At 42.2% G+C, this 20,826-nt stretch overlaps 1 protein-coding gene and 1 non-coding gene across 9 annotated transcripts in view; both read left to right on the top strand.

The window, feature by feature from the left end:
- Positions 1-20,826, top strand: part of DCLK2 (doublecortin like kinase 2) — a 180,687-nt gene that overhangs the window by 130,779 nt on the left and 29,082 nt on the right. For 4 of the 8 annotated variants that reach the window (XR_498181.3, XM_007999959.3, XM_007999963.3 and 1 more), the window contains 3 exons: positions 13,809-13,884; positions 14,785-14,893; positions 17,546-17,603. Coding sequence is in view for 6 of the 8 variants with exons in the window: in XM_007999959.3 (XP_007998150.3) it covers positions 13,809-13,884; positions 14,785-14,893; positions 17,546-17,603 (243 nt within the window). In the remaining 2 variants the exon portion in view is untranslated. Of the gene's footprint in view, positions 1-13,808; positions 13,885-14,784; positions 14,894-17,545; positions 17,604-20,826 lie in introns of those variants that run through there. The other 4 variants (XR_498182.3, XM_007999960.3, XM_037986946.2 and 1 more) reach the window with 2 other exon arrangements.
- LOC119624020 (U7 small nuclear RNA) lies at positions 1,777-1,839 on the top strand. Its single transcript, XR_005240110.1, has one exon. It is a non-coding gene; the product is annotated as a U7 small nuclear RNA (small nuclear RNA).

A 20,826-nucleotide genomic window follows, 5' to 3' on the forward strand; every position in this document is an offset into this window, starting at 1 on the left:
TAGTAGAGCCTTGCAGGGAGGAAAAGAGGAAATCCAGCTCCAACAAGGAAAAGTGGGGATTTATAACGAAGGAGCAGGGTAGGAATCAGCAGATGGAAGAGTATTAGAGGAACCATCCAGCCTAAGAGGCTTCCGGCTCAACTGACTTGATAGGCTTATTGCTGAAGGCAGGCTGGGCTGATCTGACATCAGAGTCAGACACCAAGTACAGGGGATTTTCCTTAAACTGACTTAACAGGAATCTTGCTCACACCTCAGCCTGTTCTGCAGGGACAGGGAGGGAAACCCAAGGTTGGGCCTAGTGAAGCAGAGGACTTGGAGGAACCTGACTAAAGTTTTGGTCATAAAAGAGTTTTTGTCAGTAGTTACCTAAAACCATAGAGTGTAAAAACTGGAAGTAGTTTCAAACCTTGTTTAGTCTTCAAGATAGAGAAACTGACTTTTGTGTGTGTGTGTGTGTTTTTTGTTTGTTTGTTTGTTTTTTGAGATGAAGTCTTGCTGTGTCGCCCAGGCTGGAGTGCAGTGGTGCGATCTTGGCTCACTGCAGCCTCTGCCTTCCGGGTTCAAGTGATTCTCTTGTCTCAGCCTCCTGAGTAACACATTTGCTCCACATGAGAAAGGGTTGAGAGATTGGGAGGGGAATGGGGGGGAGGTGTGGGAAAAAGAGGGAGGAAATCCTGGGGCTAGGGAGGAGGCTGGGTGAATGGGGTGGAAAGACAGAGAAAAATACCTGGTGGCAACTTTTCCTGAGAGGCCTGGGGGAAAAGCATGCTAATAGGTATCTAATGGGAGCTCCTTGAAAGTGAAACTGTCTACACTGTGCCCATTATTTCCACCTAACCCCATAAAGCTTTAGTAAAATCACAGAGTTCACAATAACTTAGGGTTTTTGGTTTTCTTTGGAAGACAGTACTCAGTGGAGCTGAGTATTGTCAAGATTGGTATAGATTGGAATTAGCATAGTCCAGGTTCAGCAGATACATGGGTTACAGGGATGTGGGATGAGGTTGTGTGGTGGGCCTGTGATGAAGTCACACTGTGGGTATGGTGGCGTAGCTGGGTGTTGAGCCCATGCTCATAAACACAACCAGCCCCAAGGATGCGGTGGGAAAGCAAGACCAGTCTTCTTAGATGATTGGAAACAACATGATCAGACCAAAAGTTGGTAAAATTAGTTATTAAAGGATAAGGCCACCCAGCAGGTCCCTGTTAGGCCTCTTCTCCAGAACCTAACTCCTAGGTATTATAACTTGGCTTTGCTTCTGTTTGAACTTAGGGAATCTGGCTTTCCTGATGGTCAGGGCTGTTCCTGGTGATGGTCACCTAGGGAGGAGGCATTTCTGCAGGCCACACACAGCCTCTCTCACCTCAGTGGCTCCAGGCTGCCTCCCACAGCCGGGAACATGGGGAGCCCAGGGACTTTTGAAGTAAGGACAGTTCATGCCAAGTTATACTATGCCTTTGTTACGAGGCTACAAAGCTCCTTGAGACTCTGGTTTATTTTCCTTTTGTCCTCTAATGCTTAAAGTTTTTTTGTGATTATTCTGAGCTATTCTAGTTAAGCTGAGGGTTATCAAGACAAAAGTCTTGGTCTACTTGGGCCAGATTATTAAGGTGGGAACGGTGCCCCCTGGTGTGCAGCTACACCAGGTTATTCTGGCAAGGCACGGTGACTCACGACTTTAATCCCAGCACTTTGGGAGACCTGAGCTCCCTCCCTCCTTTGCTGCCTCCTCCATTTGGAAACGGACACAGGATGGTGATCAAAAGCATGTGAAATGTGACAGCCCTTTTAGAATTTGTCTAGCAGGGTTTCTGGTGGCACCAGAAGACTCCAAGCAGGTAAATCTATTAAAACATTTAAGGCCAGGTGTGGTGGCTCACGCCTGTGACCCCAGTACTTTGGGAGGCCAGGTGGTCGGATCACGAGTTCAGGGGCTCAAGACCAGCCTGGCTAACATGGCGAAACCCCATCTCTACTAAAAATACAAAAATTAACCAGGCATGGTGGCGGGTGCCTGTAATCCCAGCTACTCGGGAGGCTGAGGCAGGAGAATCCCTTGAACCCGGGAGGCAGAGGTTGCAGTGAGCCGAGATCCTGCCACTTCACTCCGGCCTGGGCTATAGGGCAGGACTCCGACTTAAAATTAAAAATGGAAAAAAAAGCACGTGGAGTCCAAGTGCCTGGGTTTGATCTTGGCATGGTCACTTTTAAGCTGTTTTACGTTGGGCAAGTCACATCACCCCTATCTGTGAAAAAAGGGATTAATAGGACCTGCCGCACAGGATTGAGATTGATTAAATATGGAGAAAGCAGTTAGGATAGCCTTGTTATTCTTTCTTACCATAAACCGTGGCATTTCCAGGTTCCATTTTCACATAAAGGCAATTTCACTTACAAAAAACTAACATGCAGTGGTGTACAAGGAGGAAAGAGAAAGTGAGAGAAGTCAGACTCCAGATTTTATTACCTCCCCTGCTTTTCTATCACCAGCTTTTCCTCTCAACTCTCCCTTCATCTCTGCTTTCCTGCCCTCTTCACATATTCCAACCCTATCAGTAATCTATAAATGACTGTTAGAAACAGGTTATCCCATCTGGGAGGCTGAGGTGGGAGAATTGCTTGAAATCAGGAGGCGGAGGTTGCAGTGAGCCGAGATCACACCACTGCACTCCAGCCTGGGCAACAGAGCGACACTCTGTCTCCAGGAAAAAAAAAAAAAAAAAAAAGGTTTTTCCTGCAAGGCACGGTGGCTCACGCCTTTAATGCCAGCACTTTGGGAGGCCAAGGTGGGTGGATCACCTGAGGTCAGGAGTTTGAGACCAGCCTGGGCAAAATGGTGAAATCCTATCTCTACTAAAAATAAAAAGCTTTGCTGGGTGTGGTGGCATGTGCCCCTGCCCATAGTGCCCATAGTGCCAGCTACTTGGGAGGCTGAGGCAGGAGAATCACTTGAACCCAGGAGGCAGAGGTGGCAGTGAGCCGAGATCGCGCCATTGCACTCCAGCCTGGGTGACAAGAATGAGACTCTGTCTCAAAAAAAAAAAAAAAAAAAAAAAAGGAAAAAGGTTATCCCAAAACTTAGCAGCTTAAAACAAAAGTAAAAAATTGATTTTCACACACAGCTCTGATGGGTCAGAAATTCAGGAGCAGCTTCACTGGGTGGTTCTGGCTCAAGATGTGAGGTTGCAGTCAAGATGCGTCCCAGGCCGGAGCTGCCTGAAGGCTTGGCTGGGAATGGAGGATCCCCCTCTGTGGTCACTCATTCACTTGCTGGCAAGCTGGTGCTGGCTGTTGGCAGGAGGCCTCGGTTACTCGCCATGTGGACCTCTCCATAAGTTGGCTTGAGTTTCCTCAGAACACTGCAGGTGGCTTTCCCCAGAACCCAGTGATAAGAAAGAGAGAGAGAGAGTGCCATACAGAAGCTGTCCATTCTGTGACTTAAACCTTGGAAGCCAGACCCCGTATCTTCCATAATATCTTGGTGATCACACACCAGCCCAACTCAGCATGGGGAGATTGATCACAAGGGCATGAAAAACAGGAGGTGGGGCTCACGAGGGCTATTGTGGAGTCTGGCAGTCACACCAGCCTTCTCTCCATTTTTGTCTCTTTATCAGCCACTCAGAATTTCTGCCCTGGGCTGCTCCGGCTTCCTCATCCTGTCCTTTCCAACCTTCCTGTCCATCCTCTTTTTTGAGGGCTGCCAGAGTCTCACCCCATCAATTTTATTGCTTTGTTCTCCTTCCAGTCCTTTTGTTCCTCAGACTGATGACTCCTTACTCATTCTTTTTCGTCCTCTTCAAATCCTAGAATCCCACCCCAAATTAAAAGTTTGCTTCTTTTAATGCGCTCGTCTTCCTGATTCTCCATTTTTCTGCTTGACCCCAGCCTATGATCTTCTGTTCCCTCTGTGCAAGTTCCTCGGAGTCTCTTCAATCTAGCTGATAACTTTTCCCATAGGAATATTTGCTATGCTTAAATCACAGCATTTTCTTTGGGACAGATAGGCAATAAAGAGTAGTAAATGTGTCATCAGCTGCCAGATGGATGAAGAAAGCATTTCCCTGAACTTTAATTCATCATTCATGTTCCAGTGTAAGACTTTTAAGGCAGTAGTAACTTAAGGCTTCAGAGTCACAGCACATCTGTGGACACTGAGGGATAAAATGTTTCGTGTTTTGATGCTGAAGTGTATGCCTGGAGGCTGTCTGCTGTGAGCATTCTTGCCGGTTGAAAGAAGGAAGAAAAAAGTACATGTGAAACATTATCCAACATCTTGAGATTATGAACTGTCTGATGTGCTGATATTTTATCTGATGATGTCTCCTGGGTCTGCTAGTGGTGAAAGATTTTCCAGATTTGTGAAGTGTGATGAAAGGACTGGTAGTATCTCATCCTGATTGGCAGAGCTAAAATGTAACTCTTCGACCTTCTGAACTTGAACACTTCTTTTCGAAGCTGTGAAATGTAAATCCACAGTAGCTGCTGACCTTAGACATTTTTGCTTTTCCCGGGAGCTTTGGCTTTTCTTTTGTAATTAAGACTAGTTGATAACCTTCAGTACTAAGAAACTGACCACTTCTCATTACCCCAGAGATGGGTAGTGACTTCATCTTTCCATGTAATTGATTTTGTAGAATAAAAACCAAAAGAGGGGCTAAGCAGTTTTGAAGTGCCCTAACAAAATAAGTCGTAACACATCTCAGACTTGGAGGACAATGATTTGCACATTGTAGTTGCTAGTGAAATCTGGTGCATTTGGGAAGTAAATGGCTCACCTGGGCTGAAGCCCATCTTTCTGAGGATGCAGGGAGCATTTACCAAGTAAATAAGTGTATAAATAGGATCAATTGTAAGAATTTCAGTTGAATGCAACCGGCACATGTGTTAAACTTAAATGCCCCATTATTCATAAAAGTGGGCCCAGAAATTCTTCTTGGTAGTGCATTATAGGTAATTGGAGGGAGTTAAAGACAGAGATTGTTGGCCGGGCGCGGTGGCTCAAGCCTGTAATCTCAGCACTTGGGGAGGCCGAGACAGGCGGATCACGAGGTCAAGAGATCGAGACCATCCTGGCTAACACGATGAAACCTCATCTCTACTAAAAAAAATACAAAAAACTAGCCGGGCAAGGTGGTGGGTGCCTGTAGTCTCAGCTACTCAGGGGGCTGAGGCAGGGGAATGGCGAAAACCAGGAGGCGGAGCTTGCAGTGAGCTGAGATCCGGCCACTGCACTCCAGCCTGGGCGACAGAGCGAGACTCCGTGTCAAAAACAAAAACAAAAACAAAACAAAACAAACCAAAAGACTTAGAGATTGTCATTATGGCTGCTTGTAGTAGCCTCCATAGTTATAACTGAAGAGGCAGGCACCTCTCTCATCACTCTGGCATCCTAGAAATCAGTGAAACCTCATAGTGAAAGCATGCAGGTATTTTTAGCAAGTAGGCATAGTCACACCACCTGTCTGTTGGTCACAATCCAGTAAGAATCCAGTAAGCCAACACCTTACTCGAAAGGCTTACTCAGAGGGGTGCGATGAGATTCTCTGCTGGTTTTGACAGGCCATGTAGTCATCTGTGGTGGTGTCTGTCTTTGGAAGAACAGGAAAGCAGGAGTTGTGTTCCATGCTGCCCCTTTGATAGACTGTAGAGCTGTCTGTTGTATTAAACCATATTCATGTACAGACAATGGATTCTGTTTACCATTGTTAACCAACCACAAGTTTCAAGTGCCACTGTTTTTGCCAAACAAAACCAAGTCTAACCATGCAGGCTGTGTTACCAGCCTCTGGGTGCTAATTCCGATTGTTTTCATATCTCATTACTCATACTGAAGTATTTCAAATTATCAGAAATCCAATATGAAAATAACAAAGGTTTCTGTTCTTGAATACATTCCTAATTCAGCATTTATAATACTTTACACTGGATTTCATTCTCGTTAGTGGAAACGATGTTCCTAATGTTTAAAAAACCCACAAAAATGCCAATGATGCAAATCTATTTACAGGTACTATCTAATGTATTTTTTTAATTCAGTATACTTCAGAATTATTTTTAAAGAAAAAATTTACCTTAAATTCTATGTGAGGAAAGGCTGTGAATTTATCAATTTGTATATCATGTGACTGAATTACAGGAATGTTACTATAATTATATAATCGTAAAACATGTTCTAAATATACCATAGTGTATATTTTGATCAGCAAGTCTAGAATTGGGTGACTTCCTTTAGTTGGTTTAATAGGCTTGCAGGACTTTTCTCATAATCTTAGAGGATAGGACAGTGTGAGAATTGCCAAGAAGCTTGGGCTCTGGAGTCAGGCCTGGGTTTGGATTCTGGTTCCACGTTTGCTGTGGTGATGGGCTAGTTACATACCCTCTCTGAGCTCTGATTTCTTCACAGGTCAATGGAGATGATGATCATGCCTAACTCATTCAATGCGAAATACTCACTTCATGACTTGGTACAAAGTGGGATTCAATAAACCATATGGGTGTCCTGTTTCCTTTTCTTACAAAGGCAAGGTTGTTTGGCTATAGATGACTTGCAGTGGTTAGAGTGACAGAGTGAACTTATACAGATTATGGTAGCCGAACAGTTAATTAAAATTGCTGCCAGAAACTTCCTTCACTGATGTTCTCAACCTTGGCTGCATGTTGGATCATCTGCGGAGCTTTTAAAAAATCCTGCCGGGCGTGGTGGCTCAAGCCAGTAATCCCAGCACTTTGGGAGGCCAAGACGGGCGGATCACGAGGTCAGGAGATCGAGACCATACTGGCTAACCCGGCGAAACCCCGTCTCTACTAAAAAAATACAAAAAACTAGCCGGGCGAGGTGGCGGGCACCTGTAGTCCCAGCTACTCAGGGGGCTGAGGCAGGAGAATGGCGTGAACCCGGGAGGCGGAGCTTGCATTGAACTGAGATCCGGCCACTGCACTCCAGCCTGGGTGACAGAGCGAGACTCCGTCTCAAAAAAATAAAAAATAAAAAATAAAAAATCCTGGTACCTGGGATTCTTTAATTAATTTGGGATTCAGATTGACAATAGAATTTTTCAAATCTTCCTATGTGATTCTAAGATGTGAGGAAAGAGAATGGCTACTTTATAGCAACAACCATACCCTGAAGGTTGTTCTGTTCTAGAGTTTAAAAGTACAAGAATTATCTTGGAGGAAAAGCTTTCCTAAGAAAGTTCTCACTGACCAGGAGTTTGCCTGCTGCCCAAATTCAGCCAATCACCTGTTCTTCTGAATAAATGTTATTGGAGCATATCCATGCTCATCTGTTCACATAGGACCACTTTCATACTCCAGCAGCAGAGTCAAAGAGTTGCCAAAGAGAACCTGTGACCCACAAAGCCTAAAATGTTACTTTCTGCTCCTTCATAGAAAATGTTTCTGACCTGCCGGGCATGATGGCTCACACCTGTAAACTCAGCACTTTGGAAGGTCGAGGCGGGTGGATCGCTTGAGGTCAAGAGTTCAAGACCAGCCTGGCCAACATGATGAAACCCCATCTCTACTAAAAATACAAAAATTAGCCAGGCATGGTGGCACACACCTGTAATCCCAGCTACTCGGGAGGCCAAGGCAGGAGAATCACTTACACCTGGGAGGCAGAGGTTGCAGTGAGCCGAGATTGCGCCACTGCACTCCACCCTGGGTGACAGAGTGTCTCAAAAAAAAAAAAAAAAAAAAAAAAGGAAGAAAATGTTTCTGACTTGACCCTTATAGTAGACCATTTACCACTTAAATTGTGATGCCATTTTCCAAAACACACTCAAGAAATTCACTACAGACAAATATTTCCTAGATTCTGTTCATTTGTCCTTTTATTAAAAAAATATATATATATTAGGGAAAAACTTTCTCAAACCATGTTTTTGCTCTGCTCTCACACCAAGAAAACAATAAGCACAGAAGAAGACTTTTGTGGCCAAATGTGGGGGATGAGTTTCATTCCACCGCTAAGTGAGCAATCCGTTCTACAGCAGGTACCAGGTGGGTGTCCTCCCAATTCAATTCTGACAATGTCTACCTGGAGATAGCATCAGATCCCATGGATTGAGGGCCCAGTCCCCAAAACTACCCCCTCCTTCGGACACCAGTGGCAAGTCTGGGCCTCTGGAACTTGTGAATGACCAGCTTCAAGTTGGAGTTCCCATGACCCCTCTTTGGGTTCGATTGATTTGCATTTCACTGAACACTTCACTGTACTCAGGAAAGTGTTTACCAATTTATTATAAAGGATATTATGTTACAAAGGATACAGATGAAGAGATGCATAGGGCAAGGTATGGGGGAAGGCGTGCACAGCTTCCATGGCCTCCCTGGGCATGCCATCCTCCAGAAACCTCCACATATGCAGCTATCCAGAAGCGTTCCCAACCCTGTCCTTTTGGATTTTTATGGAGGCTTCATTACATAGGCATGATTGACAACCCTGTAGAAATATGACTGGACAAAAAGGGATATGACCTAATCCCAGCAAAGTCGGTTTGTTCTGATTTTTCTTAGCCTCTTTGTAGAGCATTCCTCGCTTCAGGGTACGGGGCAGGACCTCCTCTGGAATGAGAGTCTTATGACTGCAGTCAGATTTGAGTCCTGCCTTAGGCAGGTGAAAGGAGGGCAGGAGAAGGTCAGAGAGATTGTTTTCTGAGGCCTAAAGCATCCCAACATTATAACAAGGGCTGTGGGAGTTATGAGCCAGGAACATGGAGGAAAACCAATATAGCACAAAGGTAGCTAGCATTATACTCAAGTCAACAGTCATATGCGATAATGCAGTAAGTAATCACTCTTGCTACTTTTTTTCGAGACTTGTCTATTTCAGAACAGAAAACAGTTTAGTGTAGTACTTAACATTTCTCCTTAAACTTCAGATTTGTAGAACTTGTGGTAATCTGCTTATCAAAGAAGTTTAACATAGGACCCTCTGACATAACTCCCTGGCTAAAAACGTAGAAAAGTGGAGTGTTGCTCTTCATCAGATGTCCGCAATCAGCCATGAATGCCTTTAAATGATGCTAGCAGTTGAGAGCACTGTAAAGCATCTTCTGCTCTGTTTTCAAGTCTTTTTAAAAGAGTTCGGCCGGGCGCGGTGGCTCAAGCCTGTAATCCCAGCACTTTGGGAGGCCGAGATGGGCGGATCACGAGGTCAGGAGATCGAGACCATCCTGGCTAACACGGTGAAACCCCGTCTCTACTAAAAACACAAAAAACTAGCCGGGCGAAGTGGCGGGCGCCTGTAGTCCCAGCTACTCGGGAGGCTGAGGCAGGAGAATGGCGTAAACCCGGGAGGCGGAGCTTGCAGTGAGCTGAGATCCGGCCACTGCACTCCAGCCCGGGCGACAGAGCAAGACTCCGTCTCCAAAAAAAAAAAAAAAAAAAAAAAAAAAAAAAAAAAAAAGAGTTCTCAGCAGCCGGGCATGGCGGCTCACACCTGTAATCCCAGCACTTTGGGAGTCCAAGGCAGGTGGATCACTTGAGGTCAGGAGATCGAGACCAGCCTGGCTAAAATGGTGAAACCCTGTCTCTACCAAAAATATAAAAAAATCAGCCAGGCGTGGTGGCGAGTGCCTGTAATCTCAGCTACTTGGGAGGCTGAGGCAGGAGAATCGCTTGAACCCAGGAGGCAGAGGTTGCAATAAGCTGAGATCATGCTCCTACACTCCAGCCTGGGTGACAAAGTGAGACTCCGTCTCAAAAAAAAAAAAAAGTTTTTAGCAGAAGAGGATTCTTGCACATTTCCCTTCCTTGCTTATTAATAAAAATGGAGCCACTGCTGCCAGAGAAGTAGCGAGGTGGTGCAGGGGCACCAGATCCCAGAGAAGACACTCAGCAATATCTTCAAGGTTCTCTTCTGTCAACCTCCCTCCTTGGCCAATCAGAATCAGGACCTCATTAGGAAATATATCCCCTGCCCCCTTGCCACTGTCAAACACAATGCCGTCTCTGAACCAATTGGTAATTATGAATGGTGTCCTGAAAAACTAAATGCTGCCATCCATTATGCTTTATTGAGAAGGACCTTGCTAGCATATAGCATCTAGGCACTTTTCTTTGTGCTGTCTCAGCATCATAGTTGCTGATGGAAGCAGGAATGCTCATTAGCATTTTAAGAGATTTTAATAGAAATTGTTAGTTTGACAGTAGAAATGGGACAGGTTTAATCTTAAATGCCGTATTTGATCTTGCTGGTACTAATTTAATTCTTGCTTCATTAAGAGTAATTCATTTACAGGAGACAAGGGAATATACAAATTTTGCAAAGGAAATGATGAGAATTGTGCGAAGTCATAGCTTTATTTCTTGTGTTTTCATTGCTCTTTGTCTGCATGTTTCTCAGGGCACTGGGAATGCTTTGCCTTATATTTAACAATAGATGCTTCACATTTGCTAGCGATCTGTTCAGAGATCTTGCTGAATACCCAGCTTTTCTTCTACTTCTGGAAAGCCAGGCTTCATTAGTGGGAGGTCCGATGAACTGAATTCCTAGCTGAGTGATTCAAACGCAAGCTCAGATTTGTGCTGTAGCAAAATGGCTCCCTCTCACGGCTCTTCAGAGTCATTTGTAACCATCAGCACCTGTCCTGAAATGCAGAGATTTCACTGACGGTTTTAAGTTTAGGTGCACCTGTCCCTCCTCATTAGATTGTAAACATCTGAGCAGTAATAACGATGTGTCTTAATCTTCGTATCCCTTAAAACAGCACAAGTCATTGCTGTAGATTTTACAGAGGAGTGAAGAGGGAGAAAGAAAATTGTCTCTGTGTCTAATTATGTTTCTCTGTTCAGCTGCACTATAATAAAATTATCCCTTTTATTTTTTCATGTTTTTTTCTTCTCTTTAGGAAAAGCATATTTTCAAATAAATGAGCATATTTGGTTAAGTAATTGGATAAGCCATCCCTGTTAACGCTACATAATTGTTTGTTTATTTGTTTTAATGCTTGAGGCTTAACACTTTTTAAAAAAATACTGATTTGACAGCTTTGAAAAATGTCCTTGGCCTTACTGTTTGCTAAGAAGCTGCATTTCCTGGTATTTAGTGGAGACTTTGTTAGGTACACTTGAAAGTGGCCCTTTGCTTGGCCCCATGCCATGCTCGCTCTTGCGATCTCTCGTTCTCTCGCTCTCTGTCTCTCTCGCTCTCTATCTCTCTCCTTTTCCCTCCCTCCCCCCTCCCCCTCTCCCCGTGCCACAAGGCCCCCTTTTCCTTCTGAGGCTCAAGGTTTCAGCCCAGGTGCCACTGTCTTTTAGTCACTGGAGACCAGCCTTCCATCAGTTGTCCTGTTTCCTGGTCTCTTTCCCTGCTCAATGTCACCCACAAATCCCAAACATGCCAGATTTGTAAATGCTGAGCTGTACAGGGGATCTGGGTAGGGTGGGAGTGAAGGTTTAATCAAAATAAACATTGGGAACCTTACAATGGTCCACAGGAACTCAAGTGATAAACACTTCGATTAGTTACTGATACACGTGAAAATGTACATTGAAGTATAAATGCCTGTGTTTTCAGCCCCTCCCGATGTGATGAGTGTCCTTGACTCAGACAACACATCAGCTTGCAGTAACCCAGTGCTTACCCAGATTAGCTCAAGAACAGGATTTGTTGCAGGACCATTACCTGCTTCCAGGATATCTGAACGAGCAGGCTTCGGGGAGAGCAGGGACCCAGGTACAGGTCTTAGGACCTCAGCAGTTGGTGTGGGGACCTGCACTCTGCTCAAAGTCCTGAGGCCTGAGTACTGGGAGAGGAGGTGGTTCTCCTGCCCAGTGACCATGCCTGACCCAGCTGCCTGTGGCCTGACCATATGGGGCTGTGTTTCCCTGGGCTAGGAGATTAGACATGTGGGTCCACTGGTCACTGTCCACCATGCTTCCCGAGCATTGGCTTTCCACCTCCCCCGTTACTTTATTCTGGGGCAGGCCATGATCAGCAGAGATCTTTTTATCTTCTGAGATTTGACTTTCTAGAAAAATCATGTTCTTATCTTTATTCCCATTAAGAATTTAGCTGGCCAGGCCAAATGGTGGTTCACGCCTGTAATTCCAGCACTTTGGGAGGCTGACGTGGGCAGATGGCTTGATCCCAGGAGTTTGAGACCAGCCTGGGAAACATAATGAGACCCTGTCTCCACAAAAAATACAAACATTAGCTGGGTGTGGTGGTGTATACCTGTAGTCCTAGCTACTTGGGAGACTGAGGTGGGAAGATCCCTTGAGCCTGGGAGGTGGAGGCTGCAGTGAGCCAAGATTGCATCACTACACTCCAGCCTGGGCAACAGAGTGAGACCCTGTCTTTTACTTAGCATAAAGTCTCTTATGGCCATTTACATTCAACAGCTCACAAACATTCTTTTTTTTTTTTTTTTTGAGAAGGAATTTCACTCTTGTTGCCTATACTGGAGCTCAGTGGTACGATCTCAGCTCACTGCAACCTCCACCTCCCAGTTCAAGCTATTCTCATGCCTCAGCCTCCCAGGTAGCTGGGATTACATGCATGTGTCACCACACCTGGCTGATTTTGTATTTTCAATAGAGACGGGGTTTCACCATGTTGGTCAGGCTGGTCTCAAACTCCTGACCTCAGGTGGTTCCCCCGTCAAGGCGTCCCAAGGTGCTGGGATTATAGGTGTGCACCACCACACCAAGCCCACGTTCTTAATCACTCATTTCACGGATCTCTGCTAGATGTTTTTAAAAAAGGCACTGATAAACTAGTATTGAGTTAGTGTTACATGTCAGACACAAAGTGATTTTACAGGGATAATCTAATTTTTATTTTCTAGCAAATCTTTGAGTTGGACACTGCTACTATCTCCATTTTCAGAGGAGAAAATTAAGACTTGAAAGTTTAAGTAACTTTGGAAAGATAAAAGCAAATTGAATTATTATAAGTATGAAACGCATCAGAACGAGTGGTGGGAAACACATTAGACAAGTAGGCAGGGGACAGATCATGGCCTGAATGCCATGCTGAAGATTTTGGAGTTACTTATTATGTTGGTAACAAAGACACACTGGGGTTTTTGAATCCTAGAGGTGATATCTCAACTGTTCTCAGGAAAAATTTCTCTGGCAATACTATGTGGAATGGGAGAGACGGAGAGTAACTAAAGAGGCCTTTGATGCAATGCCAAGTGTAGCTGGAGAAGGACTTGGACCAGGGTGGCGGCCGTGGGTGGAGAATGGAACAGAGAATGGTGTGATTTTCTTTTAGGCTTTCCTTTTACGTCCCTTCTCTGGACATTGTTTTTAAACACTGTAGCTTTTTAAACATTCTGCCACAGAGTGCTGTCGATTTGGAGTTGCCTCCAATTTTAGCAGCTAAAAATTAAACAACAACAAAAAAGTTAAATTTTGAATAATTGCAGTTGTCCATCAGTTATCATTTATCATGAGGAAATAAAATGATTAAACTCCTAGGAGTCACGTGTTTAACCTGGAACCATTAGAATTCTCTATAGTTCTAAGCCTTATTGTGCCACTAATAACTATCTTATCCAGCTGTGATGCCATACAGTCTTTTAATTCCTTTTATGAGTAAAAAATAACATAATTTCAAAAAAAGGCAACAATGATGATTTTTCTTGTGTCTAATCTGAATGAACTATCTAAGGAAGAAATGCATTAGTGTGATGTAGATAAGGAGAGAGGTGAGATGAGAAGAAAGGGAACGCCTCCTTGGTTTCTGTGACATGTTTTTACATTCTGTAAGCATTTTCTGTGTCAACAGATTAGTTAGCTAAAGATTTGTGAATTATCCTGATAAATAATGGTCATTCTCCTCTTTCAGCAGGTTTCTGCTCACGGCAGATCTTCTTCCAGTGTAAACGGTGGACCTGAACTTGACCGTTGCATGAGCCCAGAAGGTAGTTCTCAATCTGATCATTACTTTGGTAAAGGATATTATGCACGTGAACTTGGTGCTCACCTAAAACTCACTTGTGCTAAATTACAATCTTCCTAAAGAGGGACGTGATCACATCACCTATCAGCCCCTTTGGCCTTAGTAAGAGGTGGGGATGGGGGTCACTTCAAGATAAAGAAAAATCTCATTGTCGTTGACTAGGCTATTGAAGCTTCAAATTTTAGACTTGGGCTTCTTTTATTTTTGTGGTGATCTGCTCACAACTTCTAAATATATTTCCTTTCTCTCAATTAGATAACAAAACTATGTTTTCTTGATTTGGTGTCCTCTGTGTGCTGGGCACTGGGACATGTAGTGGGAAGTGGGCCGATCTTAACCCTCCCCCTGACATAACTTTTTGAGAAAGCTTTGAGCCAGGAATTAGCCTTAACAAGACATCTATCTTATCTGGGCTTTTAAGAGTTTTCTCTACTAGAAAATCTTGAAGAGAAATCTTGAACACTTTGAAGATTAAATTCTCACCACCATCCTCTTCTCCTTTCTTTATTATTTTTTTCTTTTTCTGTCATCTTGTGTCCCCTGCCCCTTTCTTGAACATCGACAAAAAAGGTTGGATAAGTTTTAGTGAAATACCCTTTTTACCTAAGGCTCATCACTTATTTCACCTGATGTTTCAGGGTTTTGTTAGGTTTATTGATTGTAGGTTTCTGATTTCAACCAACAAAGTCAAAAGGAAATTGATGATTCGGGTGTTCTGTTTAGGAAATGTGCCCAGATATTTTATTTAGTTTCACCATAGATTTAGAAATAAATGCATCACAGTTTACTATTTTACAAATATGTAGGAATCAGTATAAAATGCTGATGTTTTCTTTAGAATTTGCCTTTATCCTTTTTGCAGGTGTGAATGGAAATAGATGCTCTGAGTCATCAACTCTCCTTGAGAAATACAAAATTGGAAAGGTCATTGGTGATGGCAATTTTGCAGTAGTCAAAGAGTGTATAGACAGGTGAGTGGACAGTGAGGATAATTCTTTGTTCATCTGTGGATACAGTTTTCCTTGGAGTTTATTCTTAATTTTAAAAAGGCCCTTCTGGAAAGTCTCTCTTTCCTTTTCCCTGAGTCTGCCCTTGGGACCAGCCATTTCTTTCCTTTTTTTTTTTTGGAAAAAAAAAAAAAAGGAAGGGTCTCACTCTGTCACCCAGGCTAGAGTTCAGTGGCACCATCATAGCTCACTGCAGCCTCAATCTCCAGGGTGCCATGATTCTCCCACCTCAGCCTCCTGCTAATTTTTAAATATTTAATAGAGACAGGGTCTTGCTTTGTTGCCAGGCTGGTCCTAGGCTCCTTGCTTCAAACAATCCTCCTGTCTTGGCCTATGGCCTATAGGCGTGAGTGACTGTGCCCAGCCAGGATCGGCCATTTTGCATGCCTACAGGAAGAATATAGTATGTATATACATGGAGTATAAAACTGTTTTATGTACATTTGGGCTGAGATATATATAAGGGTCTCATCATGAGCCAGAGAGGAATGACAAGAATAAGTTGTTTTTAAGAACATCTCCTATATTTACCTGTGTCAAGCATTGTTATCAGTCTGTACTTGTATTCAATCGCTTTATTCCCACAGTAATCCTCCCTCTCAGTTAATACTTGATGGAATATTCCAGTGGTTTAGGATATATGAGCTCTGACTCTGTTTAAGATCACAATCAGGCCAGGCCTGGTGGGCTGGCTCACACCTGTAATCCCAGCACTTTAGGAGGCTGAGGTGTGTGGATTACATGAGGCCAGGAGTTCAAGACCAGCCTGGCCACCATGTTGAAACCCCATCTCTACAAAAAACAAACAAACAAACAAACAAACAAAAAACCCAGATTGGGTGGCACATGCCTGAAGTCCCAGCTACTTGGGGAGGCTGAGGCACAAGAATCACTTGAAGCTGGGAGGCGGAGGTTGCAGTGAGCCGAGATCGTGCCATTGCACTTCAGCCTGGGTAACAGACCAAGACTCTGTCTCAAAAAAAAAAAAAAAAATCACAATCAGCCTAGTTTTGCCTATTCCAGATTTTTTATAAACAATTTCCAAACCAGAAAAGAGTCAGATTAGAGTCTTGGTTCAGATTAGAGTCTTGGTGTTTATAGGCTGCTGTCCTTCCCATTCTAAGTGATAATTTGTATTATTTCTGGAGATTTTTCCAGAAAGTTTGGTAACTACAGTGTTTCCATTTTGTTACATCTCCCGTGAAGCTTTAGTGCTCCTTACATCGGTACACAAGGTAATGCCTTGTTCTCTGAGTGCTTTTACCTAGCTCTAATACACAGACTGCCACCTAAGTAACAAAGTAAAACATCTGAAGTATGACTTTTAAAGACTGGTCAGAAATCTGAGGCAGGATTTAGTTTTTGTTATAGGGAGAACAGTTTAAGGACAAGTGACTCTTCCAAGCCAGGCCTCATCAGTGTGTACTATGACCACCTGGCAAATCCAGCTGTGCTTGAGAGAATGAGTGTACTCTACGCGTACCGTGGTGCTCTTTATTGAATGGTTTTTCTATACTAAAAGACATTTTTGGCATGTTCAAATTAAATTATTTTAAAAGTGATTAAAAATTAAATAATGGCTGGGCCCAGTGGCTCATGCCTGTAATCCCAGCACTTTGGGAGGCCGAGGCGAACGAATCACCTGAGGTCAGGAGTTCAAGACCAGCCCGGCCAACATGGTGAAACCTATCTCTACTAAAAATACAAAAATTAGCCCAGTGGTGGTGGCAGGTGCCTGTAATCCCAGCTACTCTGGAGGCTGAGGCAGGGAGAATCGCTTGAACCTGGGAGGTGGAGGATGCAGTGAGCTGAGATTGCACCATTGCACTCCAGCCTGGCTGACAGAGTGAGACTGTGTCTCAAATAAATAAATAAATAAATAATAACATCAAGATTCTTTTACCCATGTGAATGATCTTTCTAGTACCAGGAAAGAGCATTTAAAGGTGTGACTAACATGGTACCAGATCAGATCCTAGCTGAAGTTTTGGCTGAGAAATAATGAAAGTCAGGGGACTTTTCACTTTTGAATTATAGACTAATGTCATTAATGGACTAATATAAAAATATATTGATAATAAAATTTTTCATTAATTTCACTTTTTAAAACTTTATTCTGTCTCCTAAGAGAACTATTTTGAGATTTACATATAGAAAAATATTTCTTGCCTCTCCCTTATGTAACAGAATTGAAATACTTTAAATATGAGTTACTTAATATTATAGTTAATATTCATGAAAGAATATTTAATTAACATATAGTTTGGCTTTGTTTTTGTTTTTAATTTTGGGAGTACCTTTGTTCCCTGACTCCACTAGATATTTTCTTTAATGCACAGAGGAAGAGCCAAGGTTTTCCTTCCTGGGTTTGTGCTATAGAAGAAAACAGGAATGGGCCAGGTGTGGTGACTCAACGCCTGTAATCTCAGCACTTTGGGAAGCTGAGACGGGAGGATCAGTTGAACCCAGGAGTTCACGAACAACCTACGCAACATAATGAGACCTCGTCTCTACAAAAAACAAACAAAACAAATTTAAAGTATAAAAAAGAAAGAAAACAGGAATGATGGTATCTGATTTATGTCTTTAAATGGTCTTCTTCTGATTATTCCATAGGTCCACTGGAAAGGAGTTTGCCCTAAAGATTATAGACAAAGCCAAATGTTGTGGAAAGGTATAGTATGCATAACTCCTTTGTAAAAGAAACTGGAGTAACTTGGTAAGGTGTTTACTGTGATGAAGGAATTTAAGTGGGAACTTGACTCTCACAGCAGGAGTAGACCCCAGTAATAGTGGGAAAAACAGTCAAGCTGTTTTATTCCTGCTGTTTTTCAGAAACTTTAATCCTAAAACAGGAAATTGATTTGAGCTTGTTCCTAACTAGAAAACATAGATTCTTTCCTCTGGGAGATACCTATTTTAATATCCAACAACACTGAAAAGGTGTGTCAGGAACTGTGAGGGACCTGGGACTTTACTGGCAAGCTAACAAAGCCTTCCAGCTTCATATAGGCCAGCAGAACACAAGATTTCTGAGTCAGAGACAAAGGAATTTGTTACTCGTGGCACAGCAGGTAGCATGAGCTTCATGCTTGCATTGGTTCCCCTTAACTCCCAAGTCCCATGGCAGTGAGGCAGAGGGGCCCAGTTGGATGATTTACACACAGTGCGTTTATGTCATAGCTGGGAAACTCTGAGCTTAGGAAACTCTCAATCTTAGGAGGAGATGCTAGCAATCCTGCCCAATCTTTGCCTCAGAGGAGAATATTATTTTCATTATCCTGGTCAGGAAACAAATCTGCCATTTGCCTGTAAGAGAGACTCATCTCTGTGTTCCAGGGGTGTTTGCTGGACAAACATCCTTGGAAAGGTATTTGGAATAGAAGCTGATGCATGATGAGCAGAGATGCTGTGAAGAATCCTCTCCTCAATAAGATAAACTTTTTTTTTCTGTCCCACTGTCTATCTGGGGTTGGGAAAAGATCAATAAAATGCTGCTACAGTTACTGATACTTTAACTGTGTTTGAAAAAATAAATATTCTATAGCAGCGATGACAAAGACCTTTTTAGATGCCATTGTGGTAGCATATCAAGAGAACAAGCCGTAGAGCTCCATCATTCAACACCAGAGCTACCAGTCGTATGCAGCTGTAACACACTTCATTGTAGCCAGTCTGGATTGAGATAGGCTGCTAAGTGTAAAATACACACCAGATTTTGAAGACTTAGTACTAAAAAAAGAATGTGAAATACCTCATTAGTATCTTTGTATATGATCACATGTTGAAATGAAAATATTTAGATACATTAAGTTATAATTTTAAAAATCTTGCTTTTTAATGTGGTTCTTGGTTAGAGTTATGTATATGGATCATGGTGTATATTTATGCTGGACACTGTGCTCTAAAGCCAGATTCTGTAAAGTGTATTCCTGGCTCTGCCTCTTCTTGGAAAATTTATTTAACCCCTCTATTTCTTCCTTTAAAATGTGGTTATTATCAACACCTAGAACATAAGATTATTGTGAAAATTGGTTGAATTAAGCCATGGAAAACAGAGAAGTGCTAGTATATAATAAGAATTCAACACATATTAACTGCTAACATTATTAATATGCCAGAGGCATTTAGAATTTATAATTAGCAGGATTTGATCTGATAGTTGTCATTTTATAGTTATGGAACTCCTAAACAAGTCTTCATTGGACTTCTACAAAATAGTTTTTTTTTTTTTTTTTACCAGGAAATGTAAAATATTCTGCTCAAATGTTTTAGAAAAATCTTCTCAGAACTCCAGAATGGAAAATCCAGGAGGCAAATTTGTCATTTCCCCTTTTTTTTTTTTTTTTTTACTACACTGTGATAATTACTGAAGCATAGACTGTGCAAAATGCCCCTTTTCCTTTGAATAAGTGAGGTTTTCTTTCCCTTAATTTTCTTTAAATAATTCGATGGGCTTTTACTTATTCTTCTAGCAATATAACTATTATTTTTCACTGTAATAGCCTTTTCTCCATATGTGTAAGTGTTCTGCTTTCCATGTGGTGGCGTGCAATTTAAGCAGAATGTATCATAGTTTGGTGAGCCAGGTTCTATAGAACGATATTAAAATTTTTTTCAAAACAGTTAAAAAAAAAAGTGCTATGGTAAGGACATGGGTTACCTGATTAAAATTTAAACAGCTGTTTCCATGGTTGGGAAAAAAAAAAAAAGGTGTTTGTATGCAGAAAATTTAGTCTGGTACACTAAGTGCTGAGGCAAATGGATAAGTGAGTTCTAACATTTGGATCTTATTTTTTCTAGTCTCTGAATGTCATTCTATTTTTATAATGCATGATCAAATACTTTTTCCAGTTTTACATTTTGCTTATCTAAACAACTATTTCCACATTAAGACTGTATAAAATTATAATTTTAAAACTCGATTAGTTACAAATAAGTTGATTTTTCCTATTATATTTTATTTTTAGAAAAAAATTATATAGAGAATTTTTGTTAATTTGAGGGGGTAGTATTCACTCACTATTTTGGGGTATTGGCCACCTGCTGTATACAGAAAATTAATAATGCTGAAAATAATATCTGCTGTTTGTTAAAATGTATTATTTATCCACGCTTGGATATATAGGAACTTTGCACATTACCTTTAATGACTTGAAAAACAGATGCACCAGTGTTACAGATAAGGAAACAGACTCAGATTAAATAGCTTTCAAAAGGCCACACAGAGACAGAGCTGTGAGTGGAATTTTGGGCTGTTTGGTTACACAGCCTGTACATTGGCTGATCTGTGTTCTCTCTCTGAGTTCAATGTATTCATTTCTTCAGGTAATATGAACTTGGGAAACATTTTTACTTTCTCTTGCCTTCTGTTTGTTCGTTCTTAATATGCACTTGCATTGTTAGATTAATGTATTCACCTAAATTTTGGTGCATATTCTGTCTGCAAGACACTGTGCTAAGAATAGGGTAATATATATATTAATACCAGTTCTGCAAAGAATGTTGGAGTTCAGGGGAAGCACATGGGAGAGAAGTAGGTGACCAGTGAAGACGCTACAGAGGAAGAAGCATTTGGGCTGGAGCAGGAACAGAGGGAAGGGAGGGTTTCAGTAGGCAGCAATCAAAGAGCGGCCTACCGGGTGATCAGAACAGTCTGAGCAAAGGCCCAGAGGACAGAAAGCATGTTGGGCCCTTCTCAGTAGGAGATTATGACCAGAGCTGTGTTGGGGCCAGATTTATAAAGGCTTGGGAGAAGGCTAGGGTATTTATAGATTTAAGAATTCTTCCAGTTCTAATATTCTCTTTCATGCTGAATAAATATTTATTGAATTCTCACAGTGTACAAAGCCCTGAGCTTTCTGTTCTGGTGCTTAGAAGTGGTCCTTCTTTGTCTT

The sequence above is a fragment of the Chlorocebus sabaeus genome, chromosome 7 (genome assembly GCF_047675955.1).
Source record: "Chlorocebus sabaeus isolate Y175 chromosome 7, mChlSab1.0.hap1, whole genome shotgun sequence".
NCBI classification, from domain to species: domain Eukaryota; kingdom Metazoa; phylum Chordata; class Mammalia; order Primates; family Cercopithecidae; genus Chlorocebus; species Chlorocebus sabaeus.